This window comes from Emydura macquarii, unplaced genomic scaffold (genome assembly GCF_026122565.2).
Source record: "Emydura macquarii macquarii isolate MOO-44397 ecotype Brisbane River unplaced genomic scaffold, CSIRO-AGI_Emac_v2 contig_1253, whole genome shotgun sequence".
NCBI lineage: Eukaryota > Metazoa > Chordata > Testudines > Chelidae > Emydura > Emydura macquarii.
Window position 1 is genome coordinate 2,114,583 of NW_027131390.1, and position 17,402 is coordinate 2,131,984.

Here is a 17,402-nt window from a genome sequence, read left to right on the forward strand (position 1 = left end):
CCTCAGATCAACTCCTGACTAACAAGAGTCCCCACACGGTAAAGTCATAACTCTCTCTCGTGACCACTGTGTGAGAGAGAATCAGAGTTGGATTCAGTTTTCAGAGGAAGCCAGAGACTGAGGAATCCAAGTCAAAAATGATTTTACTCTGGGAGGTTCCAGGTCACTGATCATTCTGGGAATGGTCTCTGGGTAGTTAACAAGTGACTTACAAACCTTTTGAAACATCATTACTATCTTTAGGCAGTTGCAGCCAGGATAACTTAGGAGCTTGTCAATAGATTCCTTTGATTCCTTGTTAGCTGTCTTGTATGCAGAACACACTTAGCACTTAACATTTAACACGGGAGAGGCCTGCAGCTATCTGAAATGTTTTGACTGTTGTGTTCTTGTTCTTGTCTAAAGCACAGGGTTTTTTTGCCTTGGGACATACGACTTGTTTTCTGGGAATCTTTCTTCAGTTTCTTTAACAAATGTGAATGTATAAGAAATATAACTCGCTTTGGAAAGAAATCCTCTTCTCACCATGGGTAGTGCAGCTGAGATCCTTGGACATGATTGACCATGAGTGCAAATAGAGCGAAATTGAGCTCCTTGGATTTTTAGAAAGCTTATGGTGTGGGATGATTGATAAGTCACACTGGTGTTTTGATACCTGACTTTATTAGCATCCTGGGACTGCCGTGAAACTATATTGTGTGTCAGAACCACTTTGATCATAGCATCTAGAAAATCGCTGTTCTGTTTCAGTGGACGTCCAGGGCTGGCGAGACTATCCTGGGGTGGGTTCTTTTGGTAGCCTTTTGTTCTTGAGAGCTCAAGTATCTGGCACTCTTTTCTCTTTTCCAGCCTCTCTATCTCTTGTGTGGGTAACTTGCAGCAGTTTCTTATGAGCTGTGCTGTGAACGCCGGGCGTGTTTTCATGTAGCTTTCTTAACTTTCCAAACCAGCAGCCTTCAGTGCTCCCCTCCATTGTCACCCCTGTTCTCAGTCACTGTTTGCCTTAAGTCTGCTCTGCCCTAGAAAATTAGGTCAGCATAACTACATCGCTCAAAAATGAAAAATCCGCCCCCCTCAGCAGCGTAGTTAAGCTGACCCATGTCCCGGTGCAGACAGTGAGAGGTTGAGGGAAGAATTCTTCCTCAACCCAGCTACCACCTCCCATGGAGCTGGATTCCCTACGCCAACAGGAGAATTTATCATCTGCATAGGCAGTGTCCATGCTGAAGTGCTACAGCAGAGTGGTAGCATTTTAAATGCAAACAAGCCCTCTGCTTCAGTTCTGCTGGTGTTGATGGTAGATCTCTGCTTGCCAGGAAGGAGATCCCTTGGCAAAGGTTCTCTAAGACCTGGGCAAGTGGCACTTACCTGGCTGTTCAGGTGAACTGGCTTCTTCCAGAATTAAGAGGACTCACAACCTGGCCAGCTTCGCTGCACAGAACTGTTCCTGCCATTTCCTTTCCATTCAGGCCTTCCAGTATCTGAGCAATGCCTCGAGTGCCTTCGGGGATGCATGCTGGCTGCAAAACCACCAGGGCTCTGTGCTCCATCTCCGAGTCTGCCACACGAGGGAGGGGTAAGGAGCTCGCTTGATCACTTACCCCTTCCGGACGCTGCAGAGCAGGGAGAGGAGAGGCAGGGTTTGTTCTGAATGTAAAACAGAACGGAGGTAGCCACAGTCTGGACAAGTGGCCCTACAAAAACTGGTGCTGTTGTCAGAGGTGGGGTGGGAGCTTCGAAGGGACTAGCAACTGAAAGTGCAACCTTGAAAACGACGCCTGTATTGATGTGTTTGTAATTCAATAGCGTATGGGAATAACTCCGTTTTGACTGAAGTGTGGTCTGCAGATCGGCTCTGTCCAGATTTTGAGTGATGCATATCCTTGGGGCTCGCTCCAAATCTCAAATAAGTGCTGTCTCGCAACGTCCGATTCGCCACAGGGCTGCACTTGGATGCACAGCAGCTTTGGGGTTTTTTTTTTTTTTTTTTCCCAAAGAGACAGGTATAGAACAAAATTTGTAAATCTCTTCAACTTATTTTCCTCTGCTTGCTTGTACTTCTCTAAAGGTGATGTCCCTCCTACTTGGCATTTAAGGTTTGTAATTTAGTTTGACACTTCGTTTGCTTTGGCAAGGCAATGAAATAATGCTCCAAAAACGTAACTTAAAGCAAATAAAAAGAGGATTTGTGATCCTGAAGGAGTTTGTCACGCCAAGAGCACGCTGCCTTAAAAGGAAATGTGTGGGTTACTTTTCCCTCTTGCATCCTGTTATTTCAGCTATTTTAAGTTTTTGTCTGGAGGAAGTTGAGCCAGCGCTGAAGTGTCTTTGGTTTTTTGCTTGTGGTTTTGTTGCGCCACCTGCATATGGGCAGAGTCTGATGCCGCATATTAGTGCAGTGACCTTTTGTGGATCCAGCGTGCTGGCGTGCGTACATCTGTCAGGAGAAGCAGGAAACTTTGGATGAGCTGTAGTTTCCTTTCCATCGAAGTGTAATGATCTCAGTCTGTAGCTTGCCTGTTAGAACAATTTCATATTTGCTTCCACTTGTAGTCCTGGCTCCTCTGGTGCCCAAGCATTTGTTCTGGAACAGGTTTTCTAGCTTGTGGCCTTCGGCCAGGGAATAACCGCTTCACTCCACTAATAATGAGCCGGTGTCAAGACAACCTCCTGTCTTCAACCTCCTGGCCAAATAATCGAGGGCATCCAGAAATGCATGGGTGGTAAGCAATGGTCTCGTGGACCCTTGTAAACAAGTCTTGAATCCTCTGTGCTCTTGTAATCTTGAAAATCTCTGATGCCCAGTGCCAGAAATCGTGTGGAGTAAGCCTCTGGCACAGGACGTGCTATGGGTCGGGAGCTGGAGCTCTTGGTCTTTTCATGGGAGTTACTTTGATGGGTCACCACAAGGACCTTCTGAAATTTGAAAGGAGAAGGTTACGTCTCCAGACCATATAAATTCAGGCTGCAGATGTGTGTGTGTGTGCGTGCGCGCACTCTCTCTCGTTAAGGTTGCTAGATTGCCTAGCCCACATTCAATATACATCTCCATTCTGCTTATCCGTTCTCCTTCTCAACCTCAACAGCTTCTCTTCCGCCCATCTCTCCGCTCTCACTTCTCCAGAATAGGTGTTCTCCATACAGTTGTGTCTCTCGCATCACGTTGTAACTAAATGTGGAACTTCCTCTACTACACAGGAACTTACAGTTAGTGCAGGAGCTACGGTAACCATGGAAATAGGCCCCGCTGTGGAAAGGTAAAGCGTTCGTATAACTTGCAGAGGTATTGCTTTATGTCACAAAGATGCCCTGTGGCTTTCCCCTGCTAGAACTGATCTTGAAGGTGTTTAAGATCCAGTCTGCAGGATTGCTTCCCATACAGTTTTGTAGACTTTTGGGTGTTTTTCAGTTCTTCAAACAGACAATATCAGGGCATTCCTGGGTTTCAACTCTGACTGCATTGAAACCGTTTAAATCCTGGGACAACGTGTATCCATCAGACTTTGAAAACCTTAATCCGCGGTTGTGTTGCCGAGGAGTTAAAACTGAAAATGCAAGCCTCTGTGTATTGTAAGCCCCGGTGCTGTACTGCGTGGTGTCTTGCAGCTGAGCCCGTGGGAGAGCGATTAAATTGTAAATCCCAGTGGCAAAGGGGTTGTAAAACAAGGTGCAACAGCAATACAGTTGTGGAGTGTTAAAATATAAGACTTTTTCCAGGTTTTTGATCCAACTAGTAACTTTTGGAAGCAGAAACAACGCGAGTCCTGTAGCACTTTAAAGATGAACACATTTAATTTCTGCAGGCATAAGCTTTCGTGGGCTGCAACCCACTTCATCTGATGCAAGAAATAGAAATCAGATAGGGTGTGTATATATACATATCCAAGGATAAGGAGCAACAGTGGAGAGGGTAGGTGTTAGCAAAGCCCATTCAGTTAGGGTAGGTGAGGCCTATTCACAAGCATTGAATTCTAGTCTGCACCAGTGTGGTGTGCGCTAACTGGCCCACGTGGGCCCTGCTGATGCGCTTGAACAGTTCCCTGGTGTGCATTAACGTGCTGGTGCCGACTGGCGTTCACACTCGCCTTGTGCGGAGCAAGGTGCTGCATGGACAAGCCGGCAGTGTTGTCGAGGGTGTGGTGGTGTATTGGAATGCTCTGTGGGTGTGTGTTACTCGCTGGCATGCACAAGGACTGAGGTGCTGAGACAAAGGCTCCTCGGCCCTTCCCCTGCCGTGGGGACACACTCCTGCAGCAGGAAAGGCTCTGGTGGGGGGAGCCTTTCCCCACTGACTCCACCTGTTATCACCTTCCCCCCTGCAGCGAAAGGCTCCAGCAGCAGGGACCTGCAGCCTTTCCTTGCTGCCTCCTGTCTGCCAGAGCGGTGCGGATACAGCGTGTAGCAGCTATGGCCGCTACATGCCGCGTTGGTGGTGTTTGTAGTGCAGAGCAGTGCTCCTCAGCTTTTTGATACCAGGGAGCAGCTTTCTGCCGCCTTCAACTGCCAGGGAGATCTGAAGGACTGGTGCCGGTCCACGGACCGGTTGTTGAGAAACACTGGTGTAGGTGTAGTCCAAGGGTGTCTACACTGCAATGAAACACCCACAGCTGGCAGGCCCGTGTCAGCTGACATGGGCTTACAGGGCTGGGGCTGCGGGGCTGTTTAATTGCAATGTGGACATTTCGGCCCGGGCTCTGGGACCCTCCCCCTCTCCCCCCCACACGGTGTCTCAGAGCTCGCTCCAGCCCAAACCTGAATGTCCACGCTGCAATTTTACAGCCTGAGCTCCAGGCACCAGCACTGAAGCTCTGTAGGAGCTGTCTGCATCAAATTGCCTTTTTGTTTTTCTTACCAGGTTGTCCAAGCATTCTGAAATATGAGAAGCTTCCAAGTCATGCTCTCCTCCCTGCCTTTCACTAGAGAATGAGTAGTTGCTTAGTGAAAATGTCTTCTGTCTTCATGCACTTCTGAGGGCAGAGCTTTCCTTTCTGGTAAAACTATTCCTGCCTATGTAAAGGTAAATCTCATCTGAAAGGTGTGGAAACCCGTCTGTGTAGATTTCAAATGAGCAAAACCGCTTTAGACCCACAGACGAGCTACAATAATTAGTCCCTCCTGTGGCCAGTCGTTGCTTACGGTATCTGCTCCATCTGTGGAAATGGTGGTGTCTGTGCTGGAAGAAATACAGAGGAAAATCATTGTGACCCCACAGCTGGTGACACCCATGGAGCTGTATGTGCCCTTCGGGAGGAGGAGGATTTGCTGGACTTCTTACGTAGACCTGAGCGCCAAATGGCCTCTAATGCCAGCTGGCACTTCTGCGCTGCGTTGCCGGGTGGGGATCCAAACTGGAGGATTGGGCCAAAAGAAATCTAATGAGGTTCAACAAGGACAAGTGCAGAGTCCTCCACTTAGGAAGGAAGAATCCCATGCACAGCTATAGACTGGGGACCGACGAGCTGGGCAGCAGCTCTGCAGAAAAGGACCTGGGGGTAACGGTGGATAAAAAGCTGGATATGAGTCAGCAGTGTGCCCTGGTTGTCAAGAAGGCTAATGGCATATTGGGCTGCATTAGGAGGGGCATTGCCAGCAGGTCACGGGAAGTGATTATTCCCCTCTATTCGGCATTGGTGAGGCCGCATTTAGAATACTGTGTCCAGTTTTGGGCCCCCCACTACAAAAAAGATGTGGACAATTTGGAGAGAGTGCAGCGGAGGGCAACCAAAATGATTAGGGGGCTGGAGCACAGGACTTATGAGGAGAGGCTGAGGGAACTGGGCTTGTTTAGTCTGCAAAAGAGAAGAGTGAGGGGGATTTGATAGCGGCTTTTAACTACCTGAAAGGGGGTTCCAGGGAGGATGGGGCTAGGCTGTTCTCGGTGGTGGCAGATGACAGAACAAGGAGCAACGGTCTCAAGTTGCAGGCGGGAGGTCTAGGTTGGACATTAGGAAAAAGTTTTTTACTAGGAGGGTGGTGAAGCACTGGAATGGGTTACCTAGGGAGGTGGTGGAATCTCCATCCTTAGAGGTTTTTAAGCTGAGGCTTGACAAAGCCCTGGTTGGGATGATATAGTTGAGGTTAGTCCTGCTTTGAGCAGGGGGTTGGACTAGATGACGTCCTGAGGTCCCTTCCAACTCTAATATTCTATGATTCTATGATTCTATGAAGGTTGGATGGTTTCTTTCCTGAGCTCCAGGGTTGGGGGACTTTGGAAGTAAAACTTCCCCCGATCTTCCACCCAGCTTCCCCTCATGAGAAATCCCATTCGTCACCTGTCCCGGACGCCTGTGGATAAACACAGATGTGCTGCTGGAAAAGTTGGGTTGCAGGGTGTTTTTGTATTCACGTTATGAGACGTCAGAAATGAAAATAAATGAGGAGTAGAAATAGAAATCAGTCCTGCCTTCCTGTCCTGGCGAAGGTGTGTATTTAAAGCTGTAAGCAGCCAGCTCTTAGCGTACTTGGTTATTTCCTTTACAGAAAATGGTTGGTGGTTGTGACTTGGACAGATGTTAGCTAACGGTTCAACAGAATTCTGCACAGGTGTCTCTGGGCTTATCTGACTGACTTGGCACAAGTGTGAAAGGTTCTGGTGGTCAGTATGAACCCAGACTCCAAGGCTTAGCACAGATTTGCAGAGGTATTTTGGGTGAAATTGAAGCCGAGGTCTTATGCTGGCCTTCTACACTGGAGTGAATGCCTCCTTCATGCATTGTGCGTTTTCATTGCCTTCTAGGCAGTGAAAGGATCTGCATTAAGGAGCGGGTCTGTGCAATGAGACATTTTAATAAAAGAAGCTGTGATTTATCTCTAGGGAAAATAGCTTACTCATGACATCTGACTGCTGTGCTTAATAAAGCTTGCTTTGTAAGCTTATATTTTTGGAATAAAGTTCTAAAAATTAAGGCCAGACAGCAACGTTTTGCACTAAAATTGCTCTTTGGTCAAATCACGTTGTATTTTGTCAGCATTTCTGTAAGTGCTGCAGCTTCATATGGGACTTAAATCTTTTAACAACTCACTTTTTGGAATACTTTTGATAGTATTACATTTTAAGGAAGAATTTAGGAGTGACTGCAGGGTTGTGCTCTGGTGTCTGGGACACCTCCTCTAATCATTTGCATTTCATTTTCTTGTGAATTTACTAAAACACTTTTTAAAATTTCCTCAGGAAACTGAGCAGATTGGGGTAGGTTCAAACGAGGGATTTCTTTACCGGAACACTTGCAAAGCAAGATCTAATAAGGCTACTGCTTTGTTGTTAAGGTAAATTAACTCATTTAGGTAACGAATCAGGTTTTTCAAGTATTTTAATATGCTGCTATTTTTTCTTTGTGTAAAGGTATTGTCTGTTTGTGTTAGATCACAAAAGACTGACCTTGATTATTTTTGAAGTGTTGCTGGCTGGATCTTAGACCAGTGCAGGATTAGTTTGGGGCAGTTCTGTTTGTCACCACAATCCGGTTGGGATTCTGCAACAACCTAGAATCTGAACATGCTCTAGTGAGAGAAACTGCTCCTTGGGTAGGCTGGTGCTTCAACAAAACGTGCGTTCTGTTCCCAGCATGTTCTCTTCCCAGAGAGGGCAAATGGAGTGAGGAATGTAAGGGTTGCTTGTTGATCTTAATGCACAAGAACTTCCATGTGCAACTCCCACAGATGCAGTGTATATGGCTGAATTCAGCTGAAAATATCTCTGGCTGCCCACGTTGCTAAAGCTGTGGACTCTGGTTTCTGCAGCAGACCAGCTGTCTAGGAGGCGGGTCTGCCCATACACAGCTGATGTGACTGGTGGCTGTAACTGCTGTCAAGGGAAAGCATTAGAGGAAACTGCCTTAATGGCATTACTGGAGAGGGGGCAGAAAAACGGGGGCAGTCACTTCACTCTCACACGAGAGCAGCTACCGCATCTCGGAGACTTGCAGATCTTGGCCGTTTTCTCCTGGCCCGAGGCCCTGAGTGATTTCAGAGAGTGCTCGTGGATTTTGCTACTGACGAGGCTGGTGCACCTCACTGGAGATGGAAATCCCAGCTACTCGTTCCACGTGGGTAGCAGCAGCCCAGCTTCTGTGCCCTGCCGTGCTCTGGGGTCCACGAGTCGCTAGTCGTCACTGGGGGCGGTTTTGTGAAGTCGCACCTGTCCCCTAGGAACTAGATTAACCTCCTGCCTTCCCACCCCCCGTGCGTTGCATTGCTGTAGGGCACAGTCTGTTAAGGACAACACGGGGCCGCTCTTGGCCTGAGAGGTTTAGCCCGTGAAGGCACTATACACTGGAAGCTTTATCCTCCCAAACTGTGAGGCGGTCCCCCCTGCAGGGGACTGGTTTTATTAACACTTGGTAAGAGTCCTCCAGGGAGAGCCCGTGTACAGTGAGGAAGAGTGGTGGCCAAATCTTTGCTCTGTCAGTGACCCCAACGCCTCAACAGGGTGGGGGCGTCCGCTCGGCTGCTGGGGGGAGTCTGTCAAATCAGCCAGGTGGGGAGCAGTAGACCCAGCGCACCTGGTAAATTGAACAGTTATGTTCTGCTGACCCAAGCGATCTTCACATTTCTGTGGGATGCAGGATAATTGTTTCTGGTCTTGGTGTTAGTTCTGACCTACAGCCCCCACGAGCCCGCAGTTCTGTGCCAGGGAAAGTGGCATCTCCCATCTGTGAAACGCTTGGGATCCATTTGTATGAAAGGCCCCAGCCGATCTGAAAATCCTGTCCCCGTCTCCTCCTCCTTACCCAAGCCAGTGCTTGCGTAAGCCTCTTACTGAATACCCAGCGGTGCTGTAACTTGGTAGCTGATTATCAAGCCAAATGTCACTGCCTCACACTCTTCAGCGGTGTTAACAGAGCTGGCAGCTCCCAGCACGTGGAAACGTTGTTGACGTGATTAACCAGTCTGTATTTGATTTTTTTAAAAACCTGTTTAGAGTCAGAAAGCATGGGATCTTACACCGCTAATTACACTAGCGGGGGTGTTTTAGTATGTGCATTCTTACTCAGAAAATGCATTAAAATGAGTCTCATACAAGACTCGAGCACTGATACTACAGACTTCCTCAGTGCATAACCTTGTGCATGGTGATCAGTTCCATTCAAATCACGTCAGAAGTCAGCGGGCTTATGTGCAGCACATAAAGTCATGTGCAGGATCAGCGCTTCACTGCCTGTGCTTGCCTGCTAAGTTTTAAAGTGCATTCATTGAATGCAGTACCTCCAAGTCCCGGGTTTGACCCTGGTCACGCACAGAATGAGACATCTCTCAAAAAACAATGGTGTTGTGCCAGCCTGTTCTTTTCAGCATGTGCAACCCTTCATTAGTTCCCTCAATTGAATTCACATTCTTGCTGTTCATTACGGTACATTGGATTCATCAAGTTTGTGTGACGCAGGTAGATTTGGATCTAAAACGAGCAGGCTGCTTACTTCGGATATTTATCCCGTGACCAGTATCATCGTGTCTCTGTGCCTCACAGAAATTACAAAACAAATGGGCAGATTCCTTTGGGGTATTCCCGTTTTAGTGAAGCATGTGTGAGGATTTTGGGTTAACGTCTTTTGGTGACCGTAGGGATGTGCTTCGCGGAGGATTAACTTGTTTTTACAGTTCTCTCCTTTTTCCTCCTCCTCCCATGTAAAGATCTCAACAGCAATGGATTCATCTGTGATTATGAGCTGCATGAGCTCTTCAAGGAAGCTAATCTGCCTCTCCCGGGATACAAAGTGAGAGAGATCATTCAGAAGCTCATGATTGACAGCGACAAGAACAAAGACGGCAAGATTAGCTTTGAAGAGTTTGTGTTTGTAAGTATACTTTTGCCTTTCCCAGCAGTGGAGCTAACTGTGTTTTTGCTGTGGGTTTTTGTACTTCTCATGACCAGTGCACAGCCTGAACTGCCTTAGATGAAGTCTGCTAACAATGGGTGTAACTTCTCCTCCTGACTTCATTTACCCTGATCAGACTGTCTACTTTGTATTAGGACTTCGTTTTTAGACGGTTTGCAGTGCTCAGTGCTTCTAGAAACACTGTCTGAATAGGCCAGCCTTTCAGACGGTGTGAGACCTTCCTACCGAAGGGGAGAGAGCAGAGTTACCTTTTTAAAACATGGACCAGAGAATGAGTCACAACTGTCCCAATCAGAAAACTGCCTGCCTTAAAGAGGCTTACGGGTCTTAAGGGTCATTCCTCTCTAGGGTTTTCTGAGTAGAGGGAAAGGTGCTTTCACTTACCAAACCTCCGATGGTGCTGGCTTGAAATCTACTTGATCTTTCCCAACACGCTTTCGACCCCGGCCCCAGACCACAACGAATGCGATGGGATCTATGTTCTCGTGCTACTTAGCAGCTCGCTAGGAAATCAGGTCTGCACCACTACGTTGGTCAGGGGTGTGAAAAAATCCACACCTCTGAGCGTCGTACTTAAGTCAGCCTCAGTCCCTGTGTAGACAGCACTAGGTGGAGGGAAGTATTCCTCCGTCGGCCTAGCTGCTGTCTCTCGGGGAAGTGGATTACCTACACCCAGGGGAGAATCCCTCCCATCGGCACAGGTAGCGTCTACAGTGAAGTGCTGTAGGGCGCAGCTGTGTTGCTGTAGCATTTCAAGTGTAGGTAAGTCCTGTCCTGGTTCCTGTGTGTGGCTAGTTAATGTTTGGTTCTCCAGACTGTGGGGCAGAAGGAGAGGAAAGTTTCTTACCTCTTGAGTGCATGTGACTAGAGCCCTGCAAATCTGTGGCTGTCTGCTTTATATCTGTGGCCCTTTGTCCACAGATCATGGGTTGGATGTGGATACAAATTTTGTATCTACGCAGGGTTCTAAATACAGGATCTCAAAGGCGGGAAGCAGCTGTCTGCAGCTTATAGCCTAGAGAAAGGGGAGATAATAGACCAAGACAGGCAGCACAATCCCCCATGCTCCTGTCACCGCGGTGTACGCAGCCAAGTAATTTAGGAAACCTCTCCTGACTTCATTGCCATATGTCAGGTGGAGGAGAAGGCAGCTGCTTCTGCAGAGTAAGTCAGGATGGCTTATAGTGCGTATGTCCACATGCACACAGCTGTTCCTCCTGTGCGTGCTGCCATGGGTGCAGCGTAGATGCGGATACTGATACAAGATGGAGTGCGGATCGTGGGTCGGACGCAAGTGATTCTTGTGGATGCAGATCTACGTTTCTGTGTCTGTGCAGGTCTCGACATGTGACGACAAATTATTTGAGAATCTCTGTTTGTTACAAATGAGGGAGGGAGGGGGTTTATAAGTGACGCTTAGGGATTATTTCGAGATGCTGGTCTGATGGATTTGACTTTCACCATTGGCCTGCTTTTCCCTTCTAAGGAGGAGTGCGGAGGAGGATAATCTGAGACAAATCTAGACTCTGGCCTTTGACTCTAAAAATGGGCCAGAAAAAGTCTGGTATTTCTGGCAAAGGCTTACTGCTTTCTCTGAAAGACTGATTCAGTGCTGAGTTGGACCCTCTTCACACTCTGGTGATGTTGTGACAGCGATGCCACAGAACGTGTGGTGTGACAAGGACAACTGTTTTTATGTGCAACTTTTCTTGATTTCTTTTAACTTAGCTTCACCTTTTTGTTCCTCAGTTATTTTCAGACCCTCTGAACTCTTGAGTTCGGAGCTGACGAGTAAGTTGGCGTTCGTTTGCAGTTTGTGAGCACTTGCATGTTGGGTGCATGTTTCAAATGCCAGTTTGCACTGGTTCATCGTTCTAACTTGCACTAGAACACCGGTTTCAAGATTCTCAGCCACACAAGTGAAGTGTTTAATATTCTAGCAAAATGCTCCAGTTGTATATTAATTCATGATATGAAGATCTCGTACCAGTAACTAATCTCTGTGGGGAGATCATCCGATCTAGCAACAGTTCTGCTTATAAAGTTTATTTAGAAAAGTGTAGAAATAGGGGATGTTAGAGCTTTTATGTAATTACTTGAAGAAATAATATGAAGGAGGAGGAAGATTTATCTGACGTTGACCAAGATTGCATTGCCAAAAAGCGGCCTTAAAATGAAGGGCTGGTTAGCCTTGTTCATTCGAATGACTTCAACGGTTGGGTAATGGAGCAGCTCGTTAACTGGTCATGAAAAATAAAATAAAAACAAATATTAAAATGAAAGCAGTTCAGCTAGCAAACAGTTTTACTTTGCAAAGCCATTTGCAAAACAGTCACTGCAAACCTGCCAGACGAAGTGCAGTTCTGATAAGAGGATTTAAAAGGGCCTGTTAGACTATTCAAACAAATATGTAACTGCTCGAGGCTGCACGTTTCCAAATGCATAATCGAACGAACAGTGGTACAAACTCACTGCTAAACCTGTAGAGCCTGGATCCTCTGATCCAGCCGAGCTGTACCCGTGCAGGAGTGATGGGGGGCAGCATTGCTGAATGCCACTTTTGGGCCACCCTGTCCTGGTGCCATAGGGGCTGACTCAGCAAGGTGTCTAATGCTGTGCTGGCTGGCCATGTCCGCTGTGCTGAGGGCTTTAAGGCGTGGAGAATGGGGGGACAGAGCTCGCTATGACGACTCTCCTACCGGTGGCTTCCTTACAGCGGCAGAAACTCAGCTGCCTGGTTAAGACAGATTTACAGGCCTGTTCTGTAGTGATCAATGGCTCCATGTCTAGCTGGCAACCGGTCACAAGCGGAGTTCCCCAGGGGTCGGTCCTGGGGCCGGTTTTGTTCAACATCTTTATTAATGATCTGGAGGATGGGGTAGATTGCACCCTCAGCAAGTTTGCGGACGACACTAAGCTGGGGGGAGTGGTAGATACCCTGCAAGGTAGGGATAGGATACAGAGTGACCTAAACAAACTGGAGGATTGGGCCAAAAGAAATCTAATGAGGTTCAACAAAGAAAAGTGCAGAGTTCTCCACTTAGGAAGAAAGAATCCCATGCACAGCTATAGACTGGGGACCGACGAGCTGGGCAGCAGCTCTGCAGAAAAGGACCTGGGGGTAACAGTGGATAAAAAGCTGGATATGAGTCAGCAGTGTGCCCTGGTTGTCAAGAAGGCCAATGGCATATTGGGCTGCATTAGGAGGGGCATTGCTAGCAGGTCACGGGAAGTGATTATTCCCCTCTATTCGGCATTGGTGAGGCCGCATTTAGAATATTGTGTCCAGTTTTGGGCCCCCCAATACAAAAAGGATGTGGACAAGTTGGAGAGAGTCCAGCGGAGGGCAACCAAAATGATTAGGGGGCTGGAGCACAGGACTTATGAGGAGAGGCTGAGGGAACTGGGCTTGTTTAGTCTGCAAAAGAGAAGAGTGAGGGGGGATTTGATAGCGGCCTTTAACTACCTGAAAGGGGGTTCTAGGGAGGATGGGGCTAGGCTGTTCTCGGTGGTGGCAGATGACAGAACAAGGAGCAACGGTCTCAAGTTGCAGGGAGGGAGGTCTAGGTTGGACATTAGGAAAAAGTTTTTTACTAGGAGGGTGGTGAAGCACTGGAATGGGTTACCTAGGGAGGTGGTGGAATCTCCATCCTTAGAGGTTTTTAAGCTGCGGCTTGACAAAGCCCTGGTTGGGATGATATAGCAGAGGTTAGTCCTGCTTTGAGCAGGGGGTTGGACTAGATGACGTCCTGAGGTCCCTTCCAACTCTAATATTCTATGATTCTATGATTCTGCAACCAGGGCTGCAATTAAAGAAAAAATGGAAAATGAGATGAAGCCATTAGAGAAATGTTCGGTCCTGCCCCTGACAACGCCCCCGCTACATCTGAGACAAAGCAGCCCGCCAGCACCTGCTGAAGGACCGAGCAAGTCCTTGTAACAGAAGACGGGGGATCGCTGAGACAGATACGGGTTCTAGAGCGAGAATAGCGAGCCCTGGGGGCAGGAAGGCGCTCGAGTACTAGACACACACCTCTGAGGCAGTAACAGAGAGCCCTGCCTGGCCTTGCCACTGAGTCTCAAGGCAGAGCTGTGCCCACCCTCTGACGCCGAACAGGTGTGGAGAGCATTTCAGAGAAGAAAGCAGCCGCACCTTGATGAAGGCAGAAGTCCGTCCCTTCCCGAGGAGGCCTGGCTCGAGCCAACTGGTTCTGTAGGTTTCTGTTCCGAGCGCGAGAGTGGCTGTGGGGGGACAGTGCAGTTCCTGCGGGTCTGAATGTATCTTTCTTTTTTCCTCTCCCCTCCTCACCAAGAGGGCCAGTCCTGAGAGCTGGCCAGCTCCCTGGCCAGCCCTCTGGTGAGATCCTGACGTTCCTCCAACTCTCTTTGCCTTGGATTCAGGGTGCCTGCGAACGCTGACTTTGGCACTGGGAAACGTTGCGTGGGGCAGCCAGGGTGCTGAGAGCGGCACACAGGAGCAGAAGTTAGATTTAAGCTGAAACGCTGGCTGGGTTTGAAATACGACCGGAGACTGGACTCACTTGGTTAATCTGTGTTGCCCATCAGACGGCGCCCTGGGAAGGAGTAGCGTTGAGTTAGCCGGGATGTGTGCGACTAGTGCTGCTGCACTAGCTTGGTGTGTGGAAGCTGTCACGCTGGGAACAAGACCTGAATGCTGCAAGAAACGGGGGCTCATCTTTAGTGCCAGAACTGTTCCTTTTCCCCAGTGGAAGTGGAGGGTGCAGTGTTACCGCTGGGGCGGAGGGCAATGTGTGTGCCTGGTGAACTGTGTAAAGAGGAAAGGGAAATGTGAGAAGCCCATCTGCATCTTTAATACACCCGGGAAACCAGTGCAGAGGGGAAGAGGCAAAGCTGTCCTGTAGGGAGAGTGTTCCTCTGTGGAACAGAAGCTGGAGTTTAGCCCTTGGGTGCTTTTCCGATAAGATGTCCAGTGGGGAAGCTTTCAGGGAGCATGCAGAAAAACTGGCTGACTGTCCAAGCTCCAGGAGGATGGCTGAGTCTCCTTTAGGGGAATCTTTCAGGGAAGGTACAGGGTGTGATACGGAGATTGCTGTAAGCCCAAATGGAAGAGCACATCGCACTGGGGCTCAGCAGGACAAGCAAGAGGAGGTGAGATCTTGAAGGGGTGACCAGCTGGTTAGGTTACAGTAGTTAGTTACTGGCAGAGGTCACCTCTCAGACTTACGGTGGCGACTTCTTGATGTTTAAATAGTTTAATGTTTTCTTTTCTAATAATTATCCAGTTCTCTAGGAATCTTAACGGAGCCAATAGACACCACATTAATATCTGCAAAGAAATCCCAGTGTGAACTTTTCCATGCTAAAGTTTCTCTTTCAACCTCAGACATAGTGTATATTGAGCTGGTCTGTTGAAAAGTCTGTTACGTAGCGATAGCCTAATATGGTAGGAAATTCACTGCTGCAGTCCATCTTAGAGATGTGATTATTTTACACTTGCTCATATGTGCTTTAAATAACTCTGATTTGTGTCTTCTGTGGGATGTGGACAAAGTCACATCTGTATGAAAGCCACAGGAGCTGTCATGCTTACACAAACTGGTTAAAAGTGTGCAACAGCTGTCTGAATTTTTTTGCTCACATCGATCCTGCATGTATACTTGCTTTCAGACTGCTGAGTTTTGAGCTCTTCTGGTGGCCTCTTGAAACCTAATTAAATGATAAATGTATGCAAGTTACTGGCTTCTGAAGGCTTCCATTTGAGTCGGTGTTTGTACTACTTGACTTGAATAAATATATTGAAACCCCGTTGTTTTCCCCCATAGTACATTTAAATAATTCCCGCATTATTTTGCTAGGCCATTCTTGTGTTTCCTGATTACACTACAAAGTTTGCTTTAAACTCTTGTTTTCCAGTTGTTAAAAATAAATGTTTGTCTAAATAAAACTCTTTGAACTGTAGATTTTCCAAGAGCTGAAAAGCAGCGATATCGCTAAAACTTTCCGAAAAGCCATCAATAGAAAAGAGGGAATTTGTGCTATTGGTGGAACATCCGAGCTCTCCAGTGAAGGAACACAACATTCTTATTCAGGTATTACTTTGACATTCGAAGCTTTCTGGAGTAAACAGACCAATTATAACTTGCTTATAACTAGCAAGTTTAAAGAACTGGCAGAAAACAAGCTCATATTTTTCCTCCGAATAGTCAAATTGAGACAAGAGCCAGGCCAAATACCAAATGACGCTAGATTAGCTCGGTTTATGTTGAGTGTGTCCACGTTCCAGTTTAGATTTGTCCTGCACGTGTGTTTCAGATTGCTGATGCAGTTATTCTTTTGCAATTGACTATAGCCACTCATTGAGTGTACTGCAAAAATCCCTCTACTACTAAAGAGGATAAAATGTTCCAAATTTGATTTTTGTGGCCAATAAAATGAAAATGTGGTGCAGGAATTACTGTGCACTGTTCGAGTGTACGCTACACTGTAAAAGGCCTGCATTCACGTTATGACTGCATTTGTTGTAGAGGAAGAAAAGTATGCCTTTGTAAACTGGATAAACAAAGCCTTGGAAAATGATCCCGACTGCAGGCATCTCATTCCAATGAACCCAAATACCGATGACCTGTTCAAAGCTGTTGGAGATGGCATCGTACTATGGTAAGTCACAACAGTCTGTTTCCTACACGAGTCCTGTCCATGGGACTTTGCTCTTCAATCTCGACTGCTTTTCTGACCCTGTATGTTTGGAGAGAATTCTGTGTCTGTATAAAATGAGGAGTGGAGTCAGTGCAGACGTCCGATGTAATGCTCTGCTTTTGCTTGGGTACCAGCTTTGATGACATGGGGGAAATGGGTGTTATATATTGTCTGTGGACTCTTGTTCTGTTGGTTTCGTTGCTTCTCTTTCGGTTTGAAGTGTGGTTTGCCTTGCCCTGGTCTCCCTCATAGGCTGGGATATTGTGTTAGCAAAATGCAGCTTGGCAGAGACTCAGCTAGTTACACACAGTGACTCTGGAAAAGGCTGTCCTATAAAAACCCCGCTAAGTTCATGGATACATAGAAATGTGTGACCGTGACCTGGGGGGAGGGGGGTGCGTTCTGACCTCAGTCCAGTTTCCTTATATACCTGCATCTCGAAGCACTATCAGGTTTGCCGCCCTTGTTGGAAGCCTCAACAGAGATTAAGGATGAATGTGTCTAGAAATGGGGTCTCTGAATACCCGATCTATTTCCTATTGACACTGCTGGTAGCTTGATTAGGCTGTAGGGCTGGGATGGGCTGGGCGTTCATTGGTAGGGAAACTCTCTGCACTGTTCACTGCAAAATTTGGAGTCCGCTCTTCAGGGCCGTCAAAGATCTGGAGCCAAATGGAATTTCCCTGGCAGAAGGACGAAGCTCTGTTGTAGGTTAGGCATTGCCTTTCTTCCCCCCCCACCCCCCCTTCGATGATGTCTTTCACCTGCCTTGTTTTGACACCTGCCCAAAACTCTGCTTCGATTCATCTTGCCGGTAGATGCATGAAGCATTGCTCTACATGCTGGGTAGCAGAAAAACCCCATTCTCAGCCTGTTGTGAATTCACTT

At 47.5% G+C, this 17,402-nt stretch overlaps 1 protein-coding gene across 3 annotated transcripts in view; it reads left to right on the forward strand.

The window, feature by feature from the left end:
* The window catches only part of PLS3 (plastin 3), a 76,809-nt gene that overhangs the window by 47,683 nt on the left and 11,724 nt on the right, over positions 1-17,402 (forward strand). For all 3 annotated transcript variants that reach the window (XM_067547993.1, XM_067547992.1, XM_067547994.1), the window contains exons 4-6: positions 9,631-9,794; positions 15,778-15,907; positions 16,343-16,475. In XM_067547993.1, the coding sequence (XP_067404094.1) occupies positions 9,631-9,794; positions 15,778-15,907; positions 16,343-16,475 (427 nt within the window). The remainder of the gene's footprint in view (positions 1-9,630; positions 9,795-15,777; positions 15,908-16,342; positions 16,476-17,402) is intronic.